Here is a 27724-nt window from a genome sequence, read left to right as displayed (position 1 = left end):
TCAGGCTTCTTAATTTTTATAAATAAATATTGGCATGAACAATCCACTGTCCACCAAAAGCCAACAATGAAACGACATCCATTCTCTATATCCAAAACTCATCTTCTGTCATGTGTGCGAAACAGGAGAGACTCAGGGCCCACTCCACCCCCCCCCCAAGGAAATACAGGATTTCAAGCAGGTGGGTATCATGTCTTGTTCACAGGCAAGTGAATGCAAAATTCATTCGTTCTTTTTTTTAAAAAAACAACAACACAGAGAAATGCAGCACTTGCAAATAAGAGCGCTTGCCAAACCGACACCGTGGGATCCTCTGCTTTACAATACCGGCACCCATTTATTGGTGGTGTTGTAGATGAAGGATTGCTTTTGCGGTACGGGGATGTTGTATGCCCCTAGAAGGAGAAACAGACATAAAAGATGGCAGGTTGACTCTCAGGACTCAATAGGTGGGTTTTGCAGCTTTTACGTTTTTGCATGAAGTGCACTCTTGTACAGTGGTACCTCAGGTTACATACGCTTCAGGTTACATATGCTTCAGGTTACAGACTCCGCTAACCCAGAAATAGTGCTTCAGGTTAAGAACTTTGCTTCAGGAAAAGAATAGAAATTGTGCAGCGGCGGCGCGGCGGCAGCAGGAGGCCCCATTAGCTAAAGTGGTGCTTCAGGTTAAGAACAGTTTCAGGTTAAGAACGCACCTCCGGAACGAATTAAGTACTTAACCCGAGGTACCACTGTACTACCACACATACCCGGCTAGGTGAGTCTTGTTCCTACCTTTCCTTGAAAATCCAAACAGATATTTTGCTAGGTTGTGCAGATGCCAGGGAGGCCAAGGCTCCTGGGCCTTCTTCAACAGGCAACGCAGAAGAAGAAATATAGCTAGGTGTTGGGTTGCCAACTCCCCCTCCCCCGGTGGGGCTCCTGTGCTATTGACCAGATGCCTGTGCATGTCAGGATGAGCTTTGTCTGCTGAATGCCGTTCTATGCCGTTCAAAGCAAAGGAGCCCCGTCAGAGCTAGCAGCCCCCAATGCAAGCGCAAATGAGGATTGGAATTGTCTGCTTTGCTAACTAACCTGACTCCTATCCTTTTAATAGCAGCCTGGCTCACAGACATTTAGCAGATGAATCTTTCCCAGCTTGTTCATCTCTATATCAGGGATATGCCCATAGTGCATTGTGTGGGTACAATGGTATACAGTCGAACATTTTGGCTCCCAAACACTGCAAACCCAGAAGTGAGTGTTCTGGCTTGCGAATGTTCTTTGGAACTCAAACGCAGCTTCCGCGGCTTCCAAATGTTTTGGAAGTGGAATGGACTTCCAGAACGGATTCTGTTCGACTTCCGAGGTACCACTGTACTTGAGGATACACACAACCCTGTCTCTGTCCCTGCCCCCCTGCCCCAGCTCACTGCCCCTTTTGTCAGGAAGGGACCAGGGTGGTTACCATTCTCCCCCTTGAAAAGTACATAGACCTGAAGGAGGAACTTGGAAGAGTGACTCCTCCTTCCCCCTTTCAGCTCTATGTGATTTTCAACATTGGCACCTGAGCGGCTGAATAGAAAGTGGGGTGACTGAGTGAGTAGAAGAAAAAAGGGAGAGAGAAAATGAGTGACTGGGAGGGAGAAGTAAAAAAGATCCTCTTGAAATGGCATAATTTTTCATAGATATTCTCACCACCAAACCAGAATCAAATTGCAGATCACAACTCCTCCTATTGACTGAAGTGTGGAAAAACATTGATCCAGCATTTTCCATGGCTGGCAAGGTGCAAAAACAGTAATCTGAGACAGTTCTGAGGGGAATGGCGGGCAATAAATAAATAAATAAATAAATAAATAAATAAATAAATAGTCCTCTTCTCTTCTGGGCTAAGTGAAAGTAGCCACCCTAATGGCGAGGCGAGTAATGGGCTGGGAGCCTAGGTATGCTTCAGAATGTATAACTCTGACTTTTTGCCTTGGAGCACAGCTGCCAGCCAGAGTAGACAGTACTGGGCTAGAGGGCATAAGTCTGATTAAATGGAATGTTAATTTAAAGTTTCTTCTTTTCTGCCTATTTTACTGCTTCCTGTTCAGTGTGACTGGGAGAGTAGTGGTTAATTAGGTTCTAATTACATGGGGAAGTGGCTTTAATTACTGGTTTCTCTGAATTGTTTTTTATAGTGAAATGGCAATATTTCACAATAAAAGAAAGAAAAGTAGGGAAATAAGAAAAGGAAATAGCTATTAAAAACCCTTTGCACTGCAGAAAGATGCTGGCTAATTAAAGGGGAAATTAATCACCGATCTCCCAGTAACAATGAACAAAACAAAATAGAAACCACTAGGAGGAAGCTTTTAATTAAAAGCACAGTAGACCTTAAAAGCTCAATAGCACTTTGCCAGTTCACACAGGTTGGTAAAGGTAAAGGTACCCCTGCCCGTACGGGCCAGTCTTGCCAGACTCTAGGGTTGTACGCTCATCTCACTCTATAGGCCAGGAGCCAGCGCTGTCCGCAGACACTTCTGAGTCACGTGGCCAGCGTGACGGCGAGCCAGCGCAGCACACGGAATGCCGTTTACCTTCCCGCTGGTAAGCGGTCCCTATTTATCTACTTGCACCCGGGGGTGCTTTTGAACTGCTAGGTTGGCATGCGCTGGGACCGAACGACGGGAGCACACCCCGCCGCGGGGATTCAAACCGCCGACCATGCGATCGGCAAGTCCTAGGCGCTGAGGTTTTACCCACAGCGCCACCCGCGCCCCCTACACAGGTTGGTATGGTGCTGCAATTTTTAAATTGCTATATACCTGTACAAGTCAAGTATGGAAAAAAGCAGGGGGTCAGCACAGAAAACAATGGCATGCAACTATTTTACAATGTTATCTGGATTCTCTGCACAAAGTGATTCAACAAAAGATGGTGATTCCAGAGCAAAGGGCTAGCATGGAAGCAACCCAGATTGGAAGAACGGGAGTTTTATCCTTTGCATCTTGTTACCTATGAAAGAAGTCATGGGCTGCAGTTCTGATAACGCATGGGAATGCTTTTTCTGCTTTGACAATTCAACTACTCAGTAGAGGTACAAATCCTACCCATGAATCATTATTACTTACTGTAAATAATGGGTAAAATTGCTATTGTCTACGTTTCAAGCTCTACATTAATCTGTCAGAGGGGCTTAGGTTCATATTTCTTGTATTGCTTACTTACTCCAATAAGCCCCAGTCACTGACGGAAAGATAATGTTACAACTCATGGGCTGTAACTGTCATGGACTGCAGTGAGGTTTCTGTCACCCTCTATTGTGTTGAGCATTTTGCCCCATGAGATGGTCTGCTCACACATTCAGAATTCTCTGGAGGTTTTTTAATGGAAAAGAGGAGGTTGGCTTTTAAGAGACTCTTCACACTAGCACCTGCTAACAATGCAAAGCAGAAAGCTGATTTACAGCTGTTCGTCCAAACAACACTTTAATAAAGCACAACAATCCCTCTGAAAGGTATTTAATTTCGATTTTACACTTATATCCTACATTTCCTGCAAGGAGCTCAGTACAGCATATATGGCTCTTGTGGGAGATTGCAGTCAAACATATCTATGCAGGACTGCTAGTTAGTATATGAAGGAGTTAAGGACAGCAGAATTGCATTGCTAGATAGACTCAGTTATGTCTAGCCTTTCTACTTCCTTTCTCTCAGCATCATATAACCAATGAAACAGGATGTGTGTAAGCTTGCTCCTGAGCTTACAGCATGTATTTGGAATTAAATTCTGTATTTTCCACCCAAAAATATGTTGCATTTATTATCCTTGCTGCTGCATGGAACAATGCATGACTGACACCTTGAATCTGTAAGTAAATCATTTTAAACTTACTTAGCAGTGTGGGGTCTACTGCTTGTAGGAGGGGTAGAAAGAGGTCAGGGACAGTGTGCAGCTGAACAGGGTAAAGAGGGTTTAACAACCTATATGCTATATTGGTGGTTAATTTTGTGATCTTAATACTCTGCTACTGGGGCTCTGTGTGTAAAAGCCACACATTTTGAATCCAGGCACCCAGCCATTTCTTTTTGTTGTTCACCCACACACGTCAGTTCACAGGGGTTCACATATTTCATTTTCCTCACACATCGTTCTCTTCCTCCCACACCACCACAGCAACTATGTGAGGTAGGTTAGGCTGACCAGCCCAAAGTCACCCACTGAGTTTCATGGCTAGTCTGACACCCTAATTACCACACTACACTGCTAACATGATGCTCACACACAAAGCAAAACAGAAAAAGGGTAAGTGGAGAAGCCAGCTGTTAAAAAGGAAGGAAATACTTTCCATTTAATGTTGTTGCTTTCTGTTTTCACAGATAAACTTTAGTGCACAAATGAAAATAGAAAATCATGTTTTTTCTAAAATATAACCTACCTTCCTACCTTTCTAAGCCTGCCCATATTTTAGGGACACAGGACCTCAATAAAGATTAAGACATTCCTTCCCAAATTAAATTTACAGCACATACTGTACTAGGTTTTATTGTTGACTTTTTATTGCCATTTGTTGCAATCACCTCAACACAAGATGTTAGCCTGGGTTATCCTGTATTTTAACACTTGCTGGATCCAGGGGTTAGAAGGAAATAACCTATGGCCTCCCAAACTCTTAAGTGTGTGTGTGTGTGTGTGTGTGTGTGTGTGTGTATTGAGGGGGTGTTGGTTAGTATTTTATTCTTAAAAGGCTGTCGCCTGCCTTGAACTTCTGTTGTCAGGGCGGGTTAGAAATCTCAAAGAATTTTTTTTTTAAAAAGCCCTAAAACAAATAAATATGAATATAGTTTTGGGACAGATGACAAGATGCAAAGCTAGCTATTAAAGTCACTTCCCAGCTGGGCAAGTCAACCATTACAGGGCTTAAGAATCAGCACCTGTCATCCTCCTTTCCTTTCTGACGCACTGTCCGCCCTTTCTATCTCATCACAAGAATTTTTAAAAGATGCCATTAATTTAAGAACAACCAAGTAAACCCTGTGGTGGCAAGACAAGGAGCTGAATGATGGTTTCCCAAAGATGATTTGTTACGCAACTCCTGGAAGCTGGTGTTTTTGTTTTGTTCTTTTGTTCCATCATAGGCTATTACACCTGGTGACGTACAGATGGCAATTACTTGCTTATAAAGGGGGGGGGGGGCACTGGACTGAACCTCCTGCAAGCTGGAGTCAAAAGAGCAGAGTCTCAGGCATCATACGCACCATCTATTTAAAGCACTTGACTGCCCTCTAAAGAACTGTGGAAATAGTAGTTTGTTACGGTGCTGGGAATTGTAGGTCTGTGTGTGGGAACTACAGTTCCTATAATTCTTTTGAGTGGAAGGGGAACCATGTGATTTAAATGTAGTCTCATTCCTGAGAGAGAAAGAGAGAGGGAGAGGCAGAGACAGAGAGATTCTTTCAGACAAAGATTCTCACAAGAAATCTCTTTGAAGGAAAGGAACATAAGATCCCAGTGCCCCTGAGGAAGATTTTAATTGAAACAGGCTGGGCTGTTTTCATTATTTTCATTCAGCAAGCATAATCCTCCCAGTTCACTACCGTTGGATTCTTGTGGTTTCCATTTTCTTAGGCTACCCAACCCCCTTATTTCTCACTTGTTCCCTACTCCGGCCAATGCGCTTAGCTTTTCAGAGCAAGAACTTCCCTCATTCCAAACAGAAGATTGCCTCCCCCTGCCCCACTTTTTTAAGGATGAAGATCTACACACTCCCAGAATCCCTTGCAATATACGAAGGATCCAATCCCTGAATGACACCATATGCAGCGAAGCTGTAAAGGATCCAAGGCTTTGCTTGGGAATGCCTGAAGCATTTTGTGCTGAGGTGCAAAATCCAAACAGCACCCCCTGAGACTCACATGAACACTGGAACACTATCTGCCTTGGACGATGGAGGGAGGACATAGCTGTCAGTGGCTATTTGGCTACAATGACTTTGTTCTAACTGTTGGAGGGAGTAAGCCTCTGAAGGCCAGTTGCTGGGAATCAGACAGAGTGCTGTTGCTCTCAGCTCCTCCCACAGGCATCTGACTGAGCGCTGCGAGAACAGGATGCTGGACTAGATGGGCCTTTGGCCTGATCCAGCAGCCAGTCTCTTCTTATCCTCTTAACCTGCACAAGCCCCACTGAAATGAACGGACAAGGGCAAGAGTCTGATGGATTGTGGTCTAATCTGTCCATCTGTCATGCAACCCCATGGGTCAAGGAACATCCCCAAATTGGCCACCTGTGGTAGCTCCCTATGCATCGCAAGGAAGTCAGCCTCTGGGTTGTATCCAACATTAGCCATTCTCAGAGTAGACCCATTGAAACTATGACTAAAACACGCCCATTACTTTCACTGTTGTATGCTGGATACAACTATCTGTTTTGCAAAATGTCCATTGCTGAGGTCAAAACAAGTCATTAGTAAATGGTCGTTTCCGGATTATATCTATTATTATTATTTAGTATTCACCCTGGGGTTTTTTTGCACAAAGCTTGTGGGAAGGTTACACAGTGTCGGCCATTTATCAAGCATTAATTTTGATTTGTTTGAGAAGTTAGACAATGTTGTGCCAAGCGACTTTCTGGTGCATTTTCCTGTCATAAAGGAAAGGGTTTTGTTGTGCAAGAGAGACAATTAAACTTTAATTGAGCACCCTGAATTTGCCAGTATGTGACTGAATCCCACCTGAAAATAGCAACAGCCTGGAATCTCCCTTCCTGCCTGCATTTGACGTAACACCCCACCAAGTTTTGATATTGGAAACACAAAGGGTGGGGCTTAGAAGCTTATGTTTCTGGATTGTGGCACACAACAGTTTGCTGTTTTATCCCAGCCCATTGTAACATCTGAATGCGGCTGCTGTATGCTAAGCTTGGACTTGTGGAGCACCAGTATAAAAACATGCTTGCTCAGTACGAAACCCCAGGTGCCCAGTAATAGTTACTCTTTTGAGCAAGGGAGGTGAGGACGGCAGTCTTATTAAAGCATCAGCAGCCTCATGCCTGCTGCTGCTCAGGAATTCTAAGGAACTTCCAAATCAGTGCAGTTTTGAAATCAGTGGTTAAAATCAGTCCATCATCTTGATTTAAAATGGCATCCAAAAATATAAAGAAACCTGCTCCTTGTTCTCAAGAACGATTATGCAAAATTTGGTTACGATAAAAGGTGTCCAAATGCACAGCAAACCGACACTAGAACAACTTTCCAAAATATAGTTATACATTATAATTATTGTTAAATGAAGAAGCACAACACCTTTTTGCAACAACAACATGCTTACCTGGGCCAGGTATGTCTTCGTGGGATTTATCACCTGCCCAACGGCCTGTGCTTGAGACGAAGACAGCACTGGAGATATAATGCTTGGAAGGGCTCTCATAGTCTACTATTTCATACTGGCCAGGCCCAGGGGCAGGGGGCGTTTTGGGGCGAGGGGCAGCTGGGGCTGAGAAGTTCAAGCCATACTTTCGCCTGTAAGAAAGAATCGTAGACGCTGTCCAAACTGATTTTGGCTTTGAATTCAGCTAGGCCTTCCCATTCAGCCTGCAAGGCCAGTTTGGCCAAGGCACACTCCGCTCCATCCCCAAATTCATATAAGACATCAGGTGCAGGGTAGGTAAAAATGCATCTGGGCCAAAAAGGGGTTTGCAAACCCTGATGATCAGCTGGTTGGCGATACCTACAAAGTCCTGTGCACCCCACTTTGCAAGCACCGACAACCAGCTGATTGTCAGGATTTGTAAAGTGCTGTGCTGTGCATAGACAAAAGCAGAACACCTGGCATTGTTGTGACATCATCTGGTTGACAGATGGATGGCTCGACTCACCTATCAAACTTGGCCCGCTGGTGGGGCGGGGAGCAGTTAGGGGAGATAAGAATCAGTGCCCCACCCTTGCTCTCAACTGAGGAACCTCTAAATTGAGGAACCTTGGGTTTCTCCAGCGTACAGGGAATCCTTCCCACCTTTGTTATGACTTGCTACAACTGTAGCAGCCGAGTTGTTTATAAGTACAGAGTAGTCGTTCCTTATTTCCTTTCTTTTGTTGAATAAGGGGCTTGACATGTCTGCCTGGTACATGGGCTCATTTTGCCATTCACGTCAAGAGCCATTCACTGTGAGGTGGCCAGAGAGCGAAGCGCTTCTGACTGTGCCTGAAGCAAGAAGGAAGAAGGAAGTGGGAGAGTTAGGCCAGACTCTCCAGCCCTCTTCAGGCTTTCTTAAGTAGTTTCTACAGAGGAATGTGTGGCCATTCATACTGAGCCCTCCACTCCCAACCTTCCCCCACATGTGAAACAGGGGAGGCTGGTCCATAAGGACAAATGGGTCACTGTCCCACCAACCCCACTCTGCCTGCAGCCAGCCCCCTATGTGCCTACTTATAACTGTTTGTCAGCTTCCCCCCTAGTCTCCCTATCGCCCCTTGTAGCCCTCAGCAGGGAAGAGGGTGAGTTGGCTCCGTCTGCCATTGGCTCTGGCTCCCCCTACTGTTGGGCTCCTTGCCTCCCACCCTAGCAGTGCCAATGGCCAGCCATCATCCCTGGTGTGAGTTGTAAGCGTCTTCAGCTGAATGCTGTCCTCCTGTGAATCAGAAAACCCCGTTCAATTCAGGGTTTCCAGTCATAGGGAGGACTGTTGGCACATTCTAATCAATATTCTGACAGTCCTCCATTATACAGCCCCCTCTGCAGACGTTCCAGCTCAAAGGAGGAGGACTGGAGAGGCTGGAGCAAGTAGCCCTGCATCCCTCCGCAGGTAAGAGTTTAAACACCTGAAGAAGGGTAATGGGCTCGTTTTGATCAATGGCTCCCGACAAATAATTGCATGTGATCCCAAACATGGTGGTGAGGTGGTGTTCCACCTTGTCACCTTCCCTAAAGGATGCCCCAGCTTTCCATATTCTGTGTGCCATCGAACCTCTGTACCTTAAAGGGTTTGGGGGCTGCATCTGAGGATATGCTGGAAAAAGCTCATTAAAATCTAAGGGTGCTCATCTGGAACAAACTGGTGCTGTAGTCAGTGGCTCTGCACCAGCTGTAGCTCTGGCCTTGGACACATTAATCACCTTGACATAAATGGGAGTTGGATTAGCCTCTAAATGCTGATAGTTCTGGTATTTTCTGCCAGCGTAGATGGATGTTCTTTGCCCGTCAGGTTTGATTTACTTCTTCCCTAGTCATGGAGGTTTATTGCACACTACCCAGCGCCAGCTCCCCCTCCCTCTTCCTCCACAAAGCCTGCATTAAAACGGCATGAGATGTAGTAAAGATACCCCCTGACCGTGTGCAGAGAGCTCCAGGCTTGCACGGGGATGGGGGAAGGGGAAGATATGAGCAGTAATGGGCAAGAATTTAAGGGGTAGATCTTAATCTTATCTCCAGCAAACTGACTTTGCTGTTTACAGGATGGTCACCATAAAATTGACTTAGTTGAGTAACTGACTGATAGAGTTACTGGACCTTGGGGCAGGTATGGGGGAGGAAGGACTGTGTATGCAGGGGAAAGTGGGGGGGCTTCCTACATATTATTAAACAGAAGGCTCAAATGAATTGTTGAACTTAATTGGTGAATGCAAAATTCATGCTAGGGCTTCCAAAAGCTGTCTCCACAATCCTTTTGCTCCTTTGGTCCAGAAACAGTTGCAGCAGTAATAGAGAAGGTGCTTCTGCAAGTGTGCAGAATGCCCTTCCAGGAAGAGCCACCATCAGGCCAACACCTCTGGGTTTAGGGCTTCCTGGGTGATGCCGGTCCAAAGGGGCCCAGCCCCAATGCAGTCCATTTCACCTCTTCCAGTTATTAAATTGAACTTGTGCAACTCCAACAACTGCCGTTTACCATAGAGATGAGGTATAGAGCAACACTCTTCTTATCTGCTGCACTGAACGCAACAGCCAATCACAGCTTTCAGTTTAATACCAGACACTCAGGCTATGTGTGGCTCTCTGGGTCATGCAAGCCCCCTTTAGATTCATTCATTCATTCATTCAATTTATATTCTGCCCTTTCTCCTTAAGGAGTCCAGGTGGCAAACACACACACACACAAACAATAGAACAATCCAAACACCCAGAAACAATCCCAGTGTACATGCAGACTGGGGAAGATCTCTGCTTTGCAAAGGTTTGTTGAAAAAGAAAGGTCTTGAGTAGGCGCCAAAAGGACAACAGAGCCAGCACCTTTCAAATATTCAAGGGGAGGGAACTCCAAAGGGATGGTGTCATAACACTAAAAGCCAGATTGACACATCTCCCTTATTTGAGAATTAAGCAGTGGTGATGAGTGACGACTGGCTCATAAATGGGCTGATGTAAGGATAAAAGAAGCAGGGAAGAACCTTTAGATGTGCTGGCTGCCCTGAGAACAGGTGGGCTAAAGCAGCTTAAACAAATGAATTCACAACAGAAAAGGCTATGCTACCTATGCTACCTAGCCTTGTATTGAGTTAGATCATGAGCCCGCTTAGCTTAGTACTGGCTGGCAGGGTTCTAGGTTTCAGACAAGGGCATTTCTCAGCTGCAGATGCCAGAGATTGAACCCTGGAACTTCTGCATGCAAAGCATGGGCTCTACCGCTGAGGAACAGCCCTTCCTCATCCTAAATCACTTATGAAGGCTTGCAAGCTGCATTGCTTCTTAAGGCATGCAACAACCCAAATGACTTTCCCCTGCTCCACCATATAGTCTGATGAAGAGAGCCCCTGCTTCTTAAGCAAGCTGGGGCTTGGAATTGTCTATTGGTATTTCTTCTTCTTTTCCTTCTTTATCATTTCTGATCACAAGCACATCTTCCCTACTTAAGAAAGGGAGTTGGGTGACTCAAAACAAATTCCTTTTAAAGTGCAGTTGCTCAGAACTCACAGGCCAGGGAACTTCCTGGATGGCGTGACTGGGATGCCAGCTGGCTGCTGATAGGCTGCTGGCCCCGGGCTCAGCGTCTCCGTCTTGGTTTCGCGACTTGTTTTGGATCTGAAGCAGGACACCAGCACTGTAGGCGCCTGCCGTATGAAGGAATCCTTTACTCGGTAATGACCTAGATTTTTAAAAGAAAGGAAGGAATTTGAAAAGGCCGACACCCAAACTAAGGCTGAACACGCAACATACATTTAAACCACATTAAAAATGCATCCCTAATCAGGAATTCTGGGAACTATAGTTTGTTAAAGGAGATGGGAATTGCAGCTCTGTGGGCTAAACTACAGTTCCCAGAATTCTTTTGGGGAGGGGGAAATTGCACATTAAATGAATGTTATGTACACAGCCGAGTCTTACATTTTAGCTGCAGTGGAATGAAATTGGTGCATGAGAGTCTGTTACTTGGAACAAGAGAGGAATGAAATGAATGAAAGGAGAGGAGGAATTACCGTATTTTTCGCTCTATAATACACACTTTTTCCCTCCTAAAAAGTAAGGGGAAATGTGTGTGCGTCTTATGGAGCGAATGCAGGCTGCGCAGCTATCCCAGAAGCCAGAACAACAAGAGGGATCGCTGCGCAGCAATCCGTCTTGCTGTTCTGGCTTCTGGGATTCAAAATATATTTTTTTCTTGTTTTCCTCCTCCAAAAACTAGGTGCGTCTTATGGTCTGGTGCGTCTTATAGAGTGAAAAATACGGTAGTTCCTCCCTCCCCTTTGGAATAGAAAATACAGTGGTACCTTGGGTTACAAACATTTCAGGTTACAGACTCCGCTAACCCGGAAGTAGTACCTCGGGTTAAGAACTTTACCTCAGGATGAGAACAGAAATCGCATGGTGGCGGCACAGTGGCAGCAGGAGGCCCCATTAGCTAAAGTGGTACCTCAGGTTAAGAATGGTTTCAGGTTAAGAACGGACCTCCGGAACTAATTAAGTTCGTAACCAGAGGTACCACTGTACTGCCAATCCTGCTCTTCAGAAGCAGGAGAGCATGCCTGTCTTATTCAGAGTACTATTTCAGTTCATAAGAGTCTGGTGGATCAGGCCTATGGCCCATCCTGTTCTCACAGTGACCACCCAGATTCCTGTAGGAAACTGGCTAGCAGGACCTGAGTCCATAAGCACACCCCACGGCTTACAGCAACTGGTATTCGAAAGCATTACTGCCTCCAGCTGGGGCTAGTAGCCACTGAGAGCCTTCTCCTCCTTGAAATTATCCGATTCTCTTTTAAAGTTGGTGGCTATCACTGCCTCCTTTGGAAGCAAGTTCCATAGTTTAACTATCACTGTGAAAGAAGCACTTCCTTTTATCTTTCTCAAATCTTCCAACATTCAGCTTCATTAAGATATCCACAAATTCTAGTATTATGACCGTGTGGGCAGGCGGGGACTTTTTTCTCTATCTGCTTTCTTCATGCTATGCATAATTTTATATACTCCTATCATGTCGCCTCTTGTTTTCTCAACTAAAATGCCTTAAATGTAGGGCTTCCCTCACACTTGATCCGGAAGCTGCAGTTAGTGCAGACTGCTGCAGCACAATTGCTGGCAGGACTGAGGCCTTGTCAGCATGGTAAACCTGTGCTCAGAGATCTCCACTGGGTGCTGATTTGCCACTGAGCCAGGTTCAAGGCATTACTCTTGGTATATAAGGCCCATATACGAGACTGTTTTACCTAAAAGACCACCTTACCCCACATATGCCCACTCGGCTGCTTCAATTGGCGGAATTGGCACTGTTACAGGTGCCACATAATACCTATTCCTCATTTGTAAATACTCGGTCATTTGGGCAGCAGCTACGCTTTGAAACTTCCTGCCTATTGTTATCAAGCAGGGGTCTTCGATGTATTGTTTTCGGTGCCTGCTAAAAACATTCTTGTTTAGACAAGCCTACCCAGATGCTTAGAAAGTTGGTGTGAATTTCGACCTTAGTATTTTAACTACTGTAAATTTTTCTCGATAATTTTATTGTTATCTTTTTGCAAGCCGCTTTGAGGGGTTATTTTATAATCAAGTGGTGTATATATTTTACAAAACGAAACTAAATAAAGGAGTTTCTCCAACCCCTCGATCATTTTGATTGCCCTTTCCTGAAGCTCAGGTTTGTAAATAGACTGCACAGTAAAAATTACCTCCAGGCTTTCTAGTAGGAAAACATTTGCAAAGTGGAAGAAAGTTGTTTCTTCCCACCCATCCCTTTTAAGGTCACTGATATGTCACAAATGATGTGTGAACAGGTGAGCATGTAATATCTTTTTGTAAAATCTGGGCATATACACCTGGAAAGCTGGCAATGAGGAACAACTTTGCTTCTTCCTATCACTAAGCATTTGATTTCTAATAATAATAATAATAATAATAATAATAATAATAATAATTTATTACTTATACCCCACCCATCTGGCTGGGCCTCCCCAGCTACTCTGGGTGGTTCCCAACATAATATTAAAAACATTATAAAACATCAAACATTAAAACTTCCCTAATCAGGGCTGCCTTCAGATGTCCTCTAAACGTCAGATAGTTATTTATTTCCTTGACGTCTGATGGGAGGGAGGGTGTTCCACAGGGCGGGTGCCACTACCGAGAAGGCCCTCTGTCTTTTGGTGCTCTAATTTTTTTAAAGTTCTTTTGAAAGGACAAGATGCCATGACTGCATGCATTGTAAGGGGGAGAGGTCTGAATTACTGGCTGTGAGCACTGAGGATCATAAATTGAGAAGCGGTGTTGCAAGGCATGATTGCCAGAGAGGCTTTTATTCACAAGAGGTGAGGTGAAAAGGAGAAGAAAGCTGGACACTCAGAAGGTATTGTAGATTGTTTTAATTTGTTTCACTGAAGGGCACTGTTTTTCTTTAATTTTTCTTTTAATTTACTGCACTGGGTGGCATCTTACTTTATCTTGGGTCCTGCCCACATTTGGCCCTGCCCACTCCCACATTTTGCCCCGCCCACTATTAGGATGGTGGCCCTTGGGAGGTATTTGAATTTGGCCTTTGGGTCAAAAGAGGCTCCCCCAGCCCAGCTTACAGGGAGAAGGCACATGCTCCTTGCTACCGATTGCCAGTGCTCGTTTAGTTTTGGATGAAAACACTGACTTGGCACCAGTGTTGCGGCTTTTGTTGCTGAGGTCCACCGAGACCTGCGGATGAAAGTAAGGGTTTTGCAATGAACTCACTTTCCAGCAGTCACTTTAGTTAAAAAACAAACCAACACCCAAATAAATACTGGTGTTTAAGTCTGCCTACTTTCAAGGCAAGGACATTTGCGATGCAATCACAAAGCCTGAACTATTCCAGCACATGGGTCAAATGTGGCTTGTGAATGGTGCATGAATGATGCTACTCTAAAGTACATTTCAGAAGCCACCTAGCCTAGCAAGTGATTACCCACCCACGATGACATACTTATCTCTTTAGCACATGCTGATAGAAATGGCTCCTATAAATACAACTCAGTTGTAAAATCAGTTGTTTTACAGTATTCTGGAACAGAATCAAGCATATAACAGCAGCAGCAACACCAACAACGGACATTATTTTTATTGTTTTTAGAGTTTTGTAGAAATTATTTTCTTGCTTTAAATAATTGGGTTTAGTGTTTGATCCCATTTTAATCTTGTATACTATTTTAGCAGCCTCTGGCCATGAAGCAGTTTATAAACCTGCTAAAATAAATGAAAAGATGAATAAATATTTGTGAAATTAGCCTGCTGTGCAGACAGTAAACTTTGGCCCTTGCTTTCTTCCCATCAGCCTCCCTTCCCCGTGGCCATAAATTATTCAGCCTGTCTGCCTTGTGAATGGATCATTTCCTGTTTGGCTTCTCCAAATGCTGTGTATTATCTCATGGGTTAGTGTAAATCACGGGTTAGCCATTAACTCAGGAACGTTCTTCTCAGGAGAAGTCCTATTTAAACTGTATTAAATACAACCTAATGTTCTTATTTGGGTGTGGATGACAGACTGTAATAGTGATCTGCAAAGTAGGGGGCAAAAGGAAATGTGCTTGGTGTTAACTCCCTGTACGCTGACGAAGTAATGGTACTACTAGTCAGACGGTTGCCTAAGAGTTTCACAGGGCACATAAAGGCCAACCAAGCATTTGCTTCCTTTTTATTTATGACATTTATATCCCACCTTTCCACCAAGGTGGTGTACATACCGTATTTTCCGGCGTATAAGACAACTGGGCGTATAAGACAACCCCCCAACTTTTCCAGTTAAAATATAGAGTTTGGGATATACTCGCCGTATAAGACTACCCCTCTTCCAACACACACCAAATAAAAATTTAAAAAAACAGTCTCCAGTCCAGCTCGGAAATCCGCTCCACTTCCCAGTGGCTTCTGGGGCCAATTTTCAAGCGTATTTCTGCTTCATCTAGAGAGCTTGGTGTCCTCTGATTTAATTTGCTGTCGTTTTATCCTTTGGTGGGGAGTTGCTGCAGGAGCTGCTGCTGTAGCCAGCGAATAAGATGACCCCCGACTTTTGAGAAGATTTTCCTGGGTTAAAAAGTAGTCTTATACGCCAGAAAATACAGTAGTTCTTCCCTTTCCTCTCCTCTCATTTTATCCTCACAATAACACTGTGAAGCTGAAAGAGAGTGACCGGCTCAAGGTCACTTAGTGAGCTTCATGGCTAAGTGGGGATTAGATCTCTGGTCTCCCAGGTCCTAGTCCAAGTTGTTTTAAAACAACTGCTGCTCTTTATTTTTCATTTTGTGGCTACTGATGCAAATCCCACAGCAAGGTTCTTCTGAATATTCTTGGGTCCATGCAATTATTTTTTGTGAAAGATCACTGGTCAGAACAAATGAACGGAGGAATTTGAAGGAAATTTTGAAGGAAATGTGTGAATGATCAGTGGGAGAAAAGCATCAGGGAAAAACAAGAAATACTCTTCAATATCTTTTTCTATTTTGCCAAGTGGAATATATGAAACTGTGGTATTCTAAATTAGACTATTGGTACATTCAGCTTAGTTTTGCCTGTACTGACTGGCAGCTTTACCTGTCGATGCCAGGGATCAAACCTGGGGGCTTCCATCACTGAACTATGACCGTTCCCCATTAGCTGCAGCCCTACCCATTAAATTTTTTATTAATCTGTACCGCTGACCTCCCCTTTTCCAATCTCTAGATCATCTTACATTATACTGGTTGGGGGCTGGAGTGGATCTTTTTGAAATCTTCCTGGCAATTGGTTGCTGAAACATACTGGAAAACCCCAGGCTAAAGTCTCGCTTGGAAATCAGGGTAGGTGGGAGGTTATAGGCATTTGCAGCAGGATAGTTGTGGATTCTCTGGCGAGCGATACGTGTATCCTGGAAAGGAAAGAAATGGAATTTGGTTTACACTATTGGTAATCCTGGGGGGGGGGGGGAGATGAGATGGGATGACTTGGGAACGTAGAGACAGTCCTTAAACAGCCATATCACTTTTCAGATTTTTCAGGAATTAGATGCTGTGGGGTTTGCAACCTGCTCTGAAAATATTGTTGACATGCATAAAGCTCTTTGAGAAGGAGTTGTTGAAAATGGTATATAAATATCGTAAGCAAATGAACACTAGAAAGCCAGCCATTCTAGGAGCCAGCTGCCATCTTGGAAATACAGTGGTACCTCAGGTTACAGACGCTTCAGGTTACAAATGCTTCAGGTTAGAGACTCCGCTAACCCGGAAATAGTATCTCAGGTTAAGAACTTTGCTTCAGGATGAGAACAGAAATCGTGTGGTGGCATCGGGAGGCCCCATTAGCTAAAGTGGTACCTCAGGTTAAGAACAGTTTCAGGTTAAGAATAGACCTCCAGAACGAATTAAGGTCTTAACCCAAGGTACCACTGTATGGTGGTCATGAAAGACCATCTGCTGTGGTGAAAAACATCCTAGATAGGTGGTTCTTGAAGGTAACATCCTCTTGCCTGAAAAGGTGTCATTACCTCCACTACACTGCCAAACCCATCTTTATTTTATATGAAGTTCACTCCAAAAGAAATCAAATTTGTAAAAGCATCTCTTAACTATCCTTTAGGAAAAGCTTTAGAGCTCAGTTCTATCCAATATGGCCCATAAATTTCATTGATTCTCAGCCTGGAATCTCCACCACCCAATCTTTCACTGCTGCCACCATTTTCTCCCACTTCTTCTCCTTCCCATTTCAGTCATAAATCGGGGGGGAGAGGAAAGGAAGGATCCAAAAGAGAGTCTTGGTATTAATCTGTCTCTTTCTTGAATTGCCCAAGATACACCCTTGAAATGCTTGGGGGTTTTCTGCAGCTCCCCAGTCACAGATTGGCTATCCTTGGCCTACACCCATTAATCACCAGATCGGCATCTTAACAAGAAATTCCCACCCAGTTAGGGCCAACTCCTATGCTTCTATCTGATGTAGTATAATAATCAGAGCCTGATTTCTCCCATCATTTTCACGTAGTCACTTTTTCTTAGGAGTATGAGTAATAATGTCCTATTTGGGTGACAGCTTATATTTACCACATCTGTGTCAAAGCTTGAACATATCATCTCTGTGGTGAGGTAAATGTGAGTTGTCATCACATTCATAAGAATATTGACCATGTTAAACTGAGGTAAAGTGCTCTCAAAATGTAAACAAAATGATATACTGAATGGGTTTTAAGCATGAGGTACAAGCTGGGGAAGCTGCTGGTTTAAATCATACCACAGCCCCTCATGTGTAGTATGGGGATATACAGAGCCGTCTTTCCCATAGGGCTTAGTGGTGCGTTGCGCCAGGACACCGGCCTCTCAGTGGCTCCTCAGCGAGTGGGGGAGTTGCGCAGCTTTGCCGGCGGCTTCCCCTTCCCCTGCATGCCCACCTGCTGCGCCCTGTCAACCATATGGCTGGCAGACATACAGCTTCCTTCCCAAGCCTCTCTGCGCCCCCCCCCCCATGGCTGGCAGTACGCAGCTTGCCCCCCCCTCATCCGTGGTAATTTGGGGGCACTGGGCGGATATTTGCACCCCGGCGCCGCATCTGCTAATGATGCCCCTGGGGATACAGGCCTTCTTCACAGGCTTGTTGAGATAATAAAAATGCACAACCGCACTCTCCCCACCTGGGATTCCCAGCAACTGGCATTCAGTGTCATAATGCCTCTGACAATGTGCCTGTCTGTGCCCAAGACTCTCTCCACAATGAGAACGGGGAAGTAAGTTCACAATATATAATTTTATTCAAGAAGCTGAAAACCAACTCTGAGAGTCATCAGCTTTAATGTGAGGAACAGCAATTAAAAATATATATATGCAAAAATATACAAATAAACAAAGCAAGAAAATACTGTGCAGCAACCAGTAAAATACACAAAGCCAGAAAGTGTAGGGCTTCATGGTACAATTAGATGGGCCAGAGTCAACACCAGGCATCCCCAAACTCGGCCCTCCAGATGTTTTGGGACTACAATTCCCACCATCCCTGATCACTGGTCCTGTTAGCTAGGGATGGTGGGAGTTGTTGTCCCAAAACATCTGGAGAGCCAAGTTTGGGGGTGCCTGGTCAACACTACGGTTGAGAAGGTCTGTTGTGAATAGGTCACCATCTGAATAGATCTGGATTTGCAAAGTATTTCCAGTGCTGGATCTTAGTGATTGGGGAAAGGCATATATGGAAGAAGACCTCAGGCATCCCAGGCATAGGCCACAAAAGACTTTAAAGGTAAGCATCAGCAACTTGAATTTAGCTTGTAAGCAAACATACGACGAAAGAAGATCATGCAAGATTGGTGTTATATGTTCTCTGCTGGGCTAATATCATAAAGCAATCTGGTTGCTGTATTCTGAACCAACTGCAGTTTCTTCCGCAATAGATTGATAGATAGCTCTTTTCATTTACTGTTGTTGCCACAACAGAAGTAAACATTGTTTATTTATATGAGGCCATTATATCACTTAATCAATGGCACTTCTAAGCAGCGTATATAAAAATAAACCAAACAGAGAATAAAATAAGAACTCGTCATAAAACCAAACACTGCCTTTAAATAGCTTCCAGTAGTTCTGAGCCATGCACCTGAGCCATGTGGGGGCCACCTACATAGACTTTATGGGATTTTGACCTTAGTGAATACACATGGCCCCCCAAATCTACCCTGCCTATGGCCAAAGTGTTTGGGTTTTGAGAATGAGTGCTGTCTGTGCAAATAAGTATACATATTTGATCTCTCAGAGGCAGTTGTCCAACAGAGGAGGAACAAACACCTACCTAAACACACTTTGCTGAATGAATTATGTCCCATTAATTTCTAAAGAATTTGCTTCCAAGGGTAAACTGGAGGATGGAATCCAGGTTTAATTACAGCAATCTCTGGGTGGATGACTTAATGTTTATCAGGCTATCGCAGGTCTATTCCTGACAACAGTAAACTCGTCATTATTACTATAGCTCATAAACAGTATAGAAAAGGAAAACTAAGATGTGTGAGCATTTTAAAAGCTTCACTGGCAGTAAGACTGACAATGGCTTCAAAGAACTTCTCGACGCTGGCCTTTTTTTTCTTCCCGTCGTTCATAAATATGTATAAACCTTACCAAGGAAGGGAAAAAACAGGTTCCTTTCCGGGACTGGGAGACATTGTTGAGAAGTGTTGATTGATCGATTACATCATAGAATCCTGGACCTGGATTTTCATTCTGGGAAGGAACACAGTGCATAATCATGACAGGGCAGTCTGCTGCAACAGGATTTATTTTTGCCAGTGCTCAGGAAATTGTTTATTTGTTTAGAAAAGAAATATTAACTGCTTAACCAAAATAGTATTTCATATAAAATAATGTAAAACAGTATACAGCAGAGGTTTTCAACCTTTTTGAATACATGGCTCCCTTGACCAACTACATTCTTTCTGCCCCTGTGGGACTCAGGAGCCCAGTTATGTCATCTGTTGCCTGCAGAGCTGGCAGCCTCTCACCCTTTTGTGAACACTCTCCCTTGTGGAGAGTTCCCTCAGCCTCTCTCCTCTCCACTCTCCTTAGGAGTTCTCTGGGCAGCCGCCCCTGGTCTCTGAGCTGAGAGGTGCCTCCTCACACTGCCCCACAGGGTAAGGTTTCTAAAAAAAATTCAATGAATCCGGGAACACTTTTCAACTTCAATGGATTTTGTATGGGGACTGATTTGTAAATCCGGGGACTGTCCCCGGGAAATGGGGACATCTGGTAACCTTACCACAGGGGCATGGGACTTGTCTGTCCAGCCAAGGGCTAGTGGACTGGCTGGCTGGGCTCCCTCATCTGCTTGCTTGCTTACTCTGAAGCCACATCAGCTCCTGGCAACCTAGCACACCATGCCAGCCCCAGAGGCACTATTTGCCTGCGGAGCTAGTAGCCAGGGCTGCTGCAACAAACAGATGTGCAAGCCTTTGGGAGGCAGAGATGTGTGAGGGCATCAGAGTAGGGAAGAAAAGAAGGACAGAGGCCAGCGTTGCCCGCGGCACCCCTGACCATCATTCAAGGCACCCCAGGGTGCCACGGCACTCTGGTTGAAAACCACTGGTATACAGATAAAACCAGCAAATACTTAAAACAAATATGTTTTAAGCCTTGGTGATTGATGAAATTAGGGCAGAAGTACTAGAGCAATTGCCAAGATGGGCAAGTCTAGTGGACCTTCAACTTTGCAGGGTTCTGCAGGCATTCTGAAAAATCATAGAATATGGCGTCTGATATTTTTTAAGCATCTGTGTTCGCACATTACATTCACTCTATGTACCTGTGTACACAAATAGTTGGGCTGAAGGGTAGCCAGTAGCAGCAGCCCCTTGTCTGAGGTTTTGTAGTGTCAAGCAGTATATAAATTTCATGGCGTAATAAATAAATAACAAATAGACGTTTCTTCTGAGCCCCCAGTTTTCCCTTCTCTGTTGCCATGTGGCCTCTTCTGGGCCCCCTAATCTGGCTTGCTGCCTCAGGTGTGGTGGAGGATCACTAGTGTTAAAAGTAAGATTTGGCTGCCCATCTAGTTGGCTTCTGGCAGTGGAACTGGGACAGGAGGCCACCATGTCCTTTGCCTCAAGCAACATGTTTTGGGTCTGCCGTGAGGAAGCTGTCTTCTCCAAGATGGTGCCTGCTTTCATACATAAGAGATAAAAGAGATATGACAGGCTCCTGCTACCTGCACTTTCCAGAAAACAGCTGAGGGCATTTTTCTTCTGACGAGGTTTCCCAGGTCTCTTTTATTTTACATGTAGGTACTGTTTCTTTGTGTTTACATGTTTAATTTTTATTATTATACATTATTGTACATTGCCTTGAAACAGTTGTATAAAGGGTGATAAATAAATCAACAACAATAATAATAATAATCAGGACATAATTTGAAGACAAATGAGGCTTTTAACCATAGGTCAACGCGTCAAATATATGCAGTTTTAATCCACTGCTTTAAGTCAGTTAACTGCTGGATATTTCTTGAATCTGGCCCTACTTGGGAATCTGACGTGCACTTAGTGTCAAAGTGAGGGCATGCATTGTTCCTCCAGGCAGCAGCAGAGGGAATATGTGCGACATGTGTGTCACCTCATGGGTGGAGAAGCACACAATGGCATTATAATGTGGATTCAGCACTTACCCTCCCATACGCTAAGCCTCTCAAATGTTTTGCTGGTTTTTGTCAATTGTCACTGTACACTAAGAAGCCTCTTCTCTGCTTGTTTCAAAATCAAAATAATCTCATTTTAATGGGGAGTTTCAAGTTGCATGGCAAAACGGGTCGAAAATGGAGGATTAAGTTTCCCTGGTGTCTGCTCAGCAACATAGAGAGAGACCTGGGGAGCTCAAATCCATTGCATGTCTAATCCCACCTGTACATCTGATTTGGCCTGAATTATTTCAGCATGTGGGCAGAGTGTATTATTTCAAAGTGCCGCACCCCTCCCTGACTCAACTCTCCTTCCAGAACGACTTTTATTTCATTCCAGAAGTGAGTACTGGGTGGTTTTTTTCTATTTATAGAATGAAATAAAACAAAAATGAGCCCGCAGTCTTAAGATGCCACTTTCAATCTGCAATGGATGACAAACAGGGCTTTGTCAGAAGCTGAGTTTATCCCCTGATAGGCCAGAGCTGGTGGTTTTGGGGTCAAGCAAGACAGTGAAGTTGTCAAGCAGAGTCTTAAAGTGGAGTGGCAATTTTTTTCTGCGGGACATATTCTGAACTTCTGCTCTGGGCCACTTTAGCATGCCATCCATCAATCACCTGACATCACCATGACATCAGGTAATCCATTTTGCCTTTGCAGAAAACCCTGAGTTCAATCCGCACTGCAGAGGAAGATCCCAACCAATTAAAGTAGGCCTTGAAGTTGGCTCCAACCAGCTGGTAAGTCCAACCCCCACTTGAATCAGCTACAATCTAGGCATTTAAAGGCTCCTTGTTATTCCTTTTGCAGCCATAGAATTATTTGCCCCACCCCTTTGGGGCAGGTGAGCGTTGTTCAGGGAGAATGGCCTTGCAGGCCAAATTAGGCCCCCTACTGGAACTAATATTAAAAGGTAAAGGGACCCCTGACCATTAAGTCCAGTTGCGGTCGACTCTGGGGTTGCGATGCTCATCTCGCTTTACTGGCCGAGGAAGCTGGCGCACAGCTTCCGGGTCATGTGGCCAGCATGACTAAGCCGCTTTTGGCGAACCAGAGCAGCGCACAGACATGCTGTTTACCTTCCCGCCGGAGCGGCACCTATTTATCTACTTCCACTTTGATGTGCTTTCGAACTGCTAGGTTGGCAGGAGCAGGGACTGAACAATGGGAGCTCATCCCGTCGCAGGGATTCAAACCACCGACCTTCTGATCGGCAAGCCCTAGGCTCTGTGGTTTAGACCACAGCGCCACCCACGTCCCTGGGACTAATATTAGTTTGGAACAATTAAGTAAGGGCTTGAAATGAACCTACTCAGACTCTTAGATCCTCATCTGACGCCCTTCTCTGGGTCCCTTCTTTGAGGGCAGGTTGAAGGGTGATGAGAAGGGAGAGGGTTCACTGCCTGTGGAACACTCTCCCCAGTGAGGCTCCTTCCATCTGGCTCCTTCACTGACGTCTTTTTGGCATCAGTCAAAGTGTACCTTTCAGGTTTTTAAGTTAGAGTGCTTCCCAAGCTCCCTGTTGCTATGGAGTGGGATGTTTGTATGATGATGATGATGTGTGTAAGTGAAGGTAGGTATCAGCATGGCAAGAGGCTTAGCAAGGGCAGTAGGTCAGGCAGAGAGATGCCGTGGCATCTTCTCATCAGTTCAGCATCTATAGTCTAACACAGTGAAGCACATCCAGCTGCTGTTGCTTAGCTCTGTGGGACTGCTCTGGGTCACAGCCACAGTGGGGTGGAGATGCCTGGTCCCTTCAAGGGCACTGCTCTCCAGGAGCTCAGCACGGCCTCGGCAAGCCTTAGGACACACTTCCTGGTTTGCTTGCACAATGTTTACTCGGAGGTTATAATACTGTGTCCACTCTTTATTGAGCGTTCATTCTGATTTGTATGTTGGGAGGTTATATGAAAATGAGCATTCATCCTGATTTGCTTGTGGGATGCTTATAAGTCTACCCGTTAATCTTTGCTCATCCCACACTTTCCAGTGCATTTATAGTTCACTTTCCAAACCACAAATAGTCCTGGGTTTGTTTGCTTTTTAGTAGATTTGTTGTACTACAGTGCCAGAGTGCTTTAATCCACATTAAGTGCACAAACCCAAATTTACATTATACGCTTGAATCCCTCCTGGAAAATAGTGACAGTCTGGAGGCACCCATAGTTTGTCATGCAAACCAACCCACTGACTTTCCTTGCTCACCCAATTCCCCCTGCCTCACAGCAATAAGTCTACTCCATGCTTTCCAGCAGCTACTGACTTTTCTTCACAACTTTGGCTTTCTTGCAAAAGTCCCCAAAAAGGGTGGGATGCATGCAACACTCCCTCTTACATGTGAAGAAGCAAATGTTCTCTAGGGATAATCAAGAGTATGCCAAACCCTTTGTATTCCTTGTGGCTTGGCTCATTGCCTGCTGGAATTACGGTATGAAGGGGAAAATTCTCAGGAAGAGAAAGGAGCATACTGTGAAGACGGTTCAAGCGTTGCCCCTTCTGGCTTCTACTCTGAGAATTTAGTAACAGGTTGGCTTGCCGGTGGCGTGGAAGATAAATTTGTACAGATGAGATGCTTGTTATGTATTGGCGATTGGAAGGGAGGTCTGAGAGGAAGCATAGTTCTTGATGGGGAAGGGAGAAAAGGGAGAAACTGAGAGCAGTTTGGGTCCCTGACAGTAGCTGGAGGAAGATTGTGCAGGACTCAGGAGGAAAGGGAGAGGGTCTGTTGCTAACACCAGCAGTTGACCAAAGGCACAACAGGCCCCATGTTGTACATTGTGGATCCTGAAGCTCCCAGTCAGGGGATTAATATTGCAAACAAGCTATTCCGATATTGCAAACAGGTTCTTGGAAACATTTCTTTCCCAAACCTTTTCAGATTTTCCACAGAAAGGATAAATCTAGATTAAATTGTTGGGCAGGGAGAGGGAGATAAAAAACCTAACATTTTGATGCTGATGTTGTGTGGACACTGCCAAAAATTTCATGCATGACATTAGTAATACCGATCCTACAATAAACACCTGTCTGGAAGCATGCTTAGCCCCAAGATGGGCCAATAAGAACCATGATGGCATGAGATGTGACTTTTTTTTTTAAGGTAAATCTCTATGGGAGCAGTGGTGTGAAAATGTGCATTTCCAAAAAGCAAACAGGCTAAAAGGTGTAATTTGCACACTTACTCCATACTGTATATTGTTTTTCCTTGAACCAAAGTGCCCCTGATGGATTTAGCACTCCCCATCTATGAAGTTCTGCTTCCGCCTACTGGTCAAAGTGGGTCATAACAGAGAGACGCAAATTTCCCTTTTCAGTGTTGCCCCCAAGGCCTTTCATCTCCCAGGACCCTGTATGTTGTGATTTTCTATATCACAGATGTTCCAGGTTTATTTTTTGTCCTGCTTTCGTTGCACTCAGCCATTAAGCTCACTATTTGGCCTTGGATCAGCCACTGTCTCTTCCCCTTACCTACTTCGCAGGGATAAACGAAGGAGAGGGAGAACCATGTGTGACTCCTTGAGTTCTTTGGAGGAAATGTAGAATTTAGATGGAATGATAAATAGATGGTATAGTAGGGTTGCCATATTTCAAAAAGTTGTTTCCGACAGCCGATTCCCGGCTATGTCCGGGAAATTCCAGACGTATGGCAACCCTATAGTATAGATAGGCCTAGATACACCACGTGGTTTATATGGGATGGATTAACTAATCCAGTGCATTTGAACCCAGATGAACTCCCTGGCTCTGCCCTGCTAAGAGAAAAACAGATGAACAGACTTAGTAAAATATGGTTTCTCACCTCAGGATACTGAAATCTCTTGGTCTGAGAGTTAAAGCCCTTTCGTTCAGAATTAGAGATCACTGTGGTTTGGAATTTGAAAGGAATGGAACAGCAGCTCAGGCCTAGAAAAAGAAGTCAATAAAAAATCATGCAACACAAATGCAGAGAGAAATAGTGACTAGAGACAGTTGATAGTAATAGAAAAGGAACTATCAAAAAATGCCTTAAAAGTGTGGCATACTTTCTTGAAGATTCCTGCTCCTGCCTGGTCCTTTGGCCCCAACAGCTGAGGCCCCAGCGGCTTTGAAATAAAAGAAGTGGAAACTCTAAACACCAACAGCAGGTAAAGCATAAAGACTATTGTGCCATGTTGCATCCCTATGCCCAGTCACCACCATGCCTGGTCCTCCATTCACTAAAGGATGGTGGATGGAAGCCACTCAAGCAAGGATGGAGAGCCTGTTTCAGCCCCAGGGTCACATGCTACTGGTGGGCACTGCCAGTGGCAAAAGCAGACAGAGCAATGGATATAAATATTATCTTTGTACAGACACTCACACACCCCTCTCTGTCCCCCATTCAGGCAAGCAAGAGGCATAATGAGTTCAAGGACTCATTCCAGCCAGGCTGGAGCACTCAGAGCATGAAGCAGGGCTTATGAGGAATGTGGCCTGTGAAGTAGGGGTGTGGCCTGTGGGTGTAGGTGTGGCCTATAGAGTAGGGGTGTGGCCTGTGGAGAGTTCTAAGGGCCAAGTAGAGAGGACTGGAGGGCCACATTTGATCACCAGGCCTGAGATTCTCTACCCCTGAGAAAGAATGTCTTCCAAGATTGCAACTCCCCTTCCTGATTCATACCATCACACCTTTAGAAGATACCTGAGGTCAGCCCTATATAGGGAAGCTTTTTAATGTGTAATGCTTTATTATGTTTTTCTGTATGTTGGAAGCTGCCCAGAGTGGCTGTGGCAACCCAGTCAGATGGGTGGGGTACAAATAAAATCATCATCATCATTCATGGTTCAGACTCCATCCAATACCTTTAGCCTCAAGTACAGGAGAGATAGCCTTTTTGCTTTTTCTATTCAGTTGATACGTATCAAAGATATTGTCCATGTCACACCACTACTGCAAGCTAGGTGACTTCCCTTCTCATCAGCTTTGCCATCTTGTTTCTGAAATATTAACATATAAATTCGAATCAATAAGATTTTTCTAGGCATTAAAAGCTAAATAATATGATATAATCAAAAGAGAATTTGTGGTACTTACAGATAGAGTTGCAACACTGGTTACATGACTGATCAATTATTGTTAATTAAGAAAAATATTGGTACTATTGATAGCCTATCCTCCATGAATTTGTTGAATAATCTTTTAAAGGTATCCAGGATGGTGGCCATCGCTTATCACGCTTGGGAGCGAATTCCATGCTATTACTTTGTGAAGAAGATCTTTCATTTGTCTGTCCTGAATCCATGGGCATATCAAGGTGGCGTATGTGGTTCTCCCCCTCCTCATTTGATCCTCACAACAACCTTTTGAAGCTGAGAGACAATGACTGGCCCAAAATCACCTAGTGAGCTTCATGGCAAGCGTTGATTTGAATCCCTGGCCTCCCAGGTCCTAGTCTGACTCTAACCACTATGCCACACTGGTTTTCAACAGACAAAAACACTTAAGGAAGTGCAAAGCAAGGCCAGCAAGGGATGTGACTGAGGAGGGAGTGTGGCCTGGGCAGAGACCTGAAGACCAGGTAGAGAGCCTTGGAGGGCCACATGTGGCCCCCAGGCCTGGGTTTCCCTGGCTCTGGGCTGTACCCTCTGACACATCTAGCCCACAATACTTCCAGGCCACAGCAACAAGGAGGTTATTGTTTTGTGTGACACCCAGCCAGATCCAACAGCCTGGAATGTAACTTGTTATGCGATGGCACAATAAACACATTTTTTACTTTTTAAAAAGCCCTAATGCGTCATCTGCATGGACTGGCTCATTCCTAAAGACAAAGCACTGCAGGTTGGGACCTGTTACTCCTTACCTGGCTGGCTCTCAGGGGAGAATCCTGGGGAAGTTTACACTCTGTTGCCTAGGCAACTGGAGAGCCCAGTCTGTTTTTCTCCTCCAGTCGTTTTGCCTGTCACTTTTGGTGGCTTAAAAGTATGCCAATCACAGACAGGTTCTCTGAAGCTGCCTTTTCTTCCAGAAGCTGAATGGAAACCAAGCGTGAACCAATGGCGCACAAGCACTTTGACTGCATCCGCCTTTGCTTAAGGTGGTCGAGGAAGCTTCGCAGCATCTTTTAAAAATATGTCTTTCCAAGTGCAAAACGCTGAGGTTAAATGCTTAGAGCTCTGCCTGAATGCCGTTTTAAATTTAACTCTTCTCGCTTCTGACTGGTGCTGTCATGTTTCTTGCCTCAGTTTGT

The 27724-nt window shown here is 44.6% G+C and overlaps 1 protein-coding gene across 1 annotated transcript; it reads right to left on the bottom strand.

Annotated features, from left to right (window-relative positions):
- On the bottom strand, window positions 1-27447 carry STPG1 (sperm tail PG-rich repeat containing 1). Its single transcript, XM_081016825.1, has 9 exons — window positions 27338-27447; window positions 26337-26471; window positions 25318-25421; window positions 19475-19576; window positions 16078-16251; window positions 13958-14069; window positions 10872-11043; window positions 7296-7486; window positions 1-395 (listed from the first exon to the last, which is right to left on the bottom strand). Exons 2-9 carry the CDS (start codon window positions 26410-26412, stop codon window positions 319-321), a joined length of 1008 nt encoding a protein of 335 aa, XP_080872951.1. The 5' UTR covers window positions 26413-26471; window positions 27338-27447; the 3' UTR covers window positions 1-318.
- Window positions 27448-27724: the final 277 nt, after the last annotated feature.

The sequence above is a fragment of the Podarcis pityusensis genome, assembly GCF_964106645.2.
Source record: "Podarcis pityusensis genome assembly, chromosome: 8".
Classification (NCBI taxonomy): Eukaryota; Metazoa; Chordata; class Lepidosauria; order Squamata; family Lacertidae; genus Podarcis; species Podarcis pityusensis.
Note: the sequence above shows the minus strand (reverse complement) of the source record. Positions and strands in the feature narration are given on the sequence as shown.

Excerpts from the sequence above, each read along its gene's own strand:
- STPG1 (XM_081016825.1), bottom strand. The coding sequence starts at position 26,412 with ATGGACAATATCTTTGATACGTATCAACTGAATAGAAAAAGCAAAAAG. Across the intron at positions 16,252-19,474 it reads CCTGTTTTTTCCCTTCCTTG|GATACACGTATCGCTCGCCA; the intron begins GTAAGGTTTATA and ends TTTCCTTTCCAG. Across the intron at positions 14,070-16,077 it reads CAGCCCCCAACCAGTATAAT|GTCTCGGTGGACCTCAGCAA; the intron begins GTAAGATGATCT and ends TTTCATCCGCAG.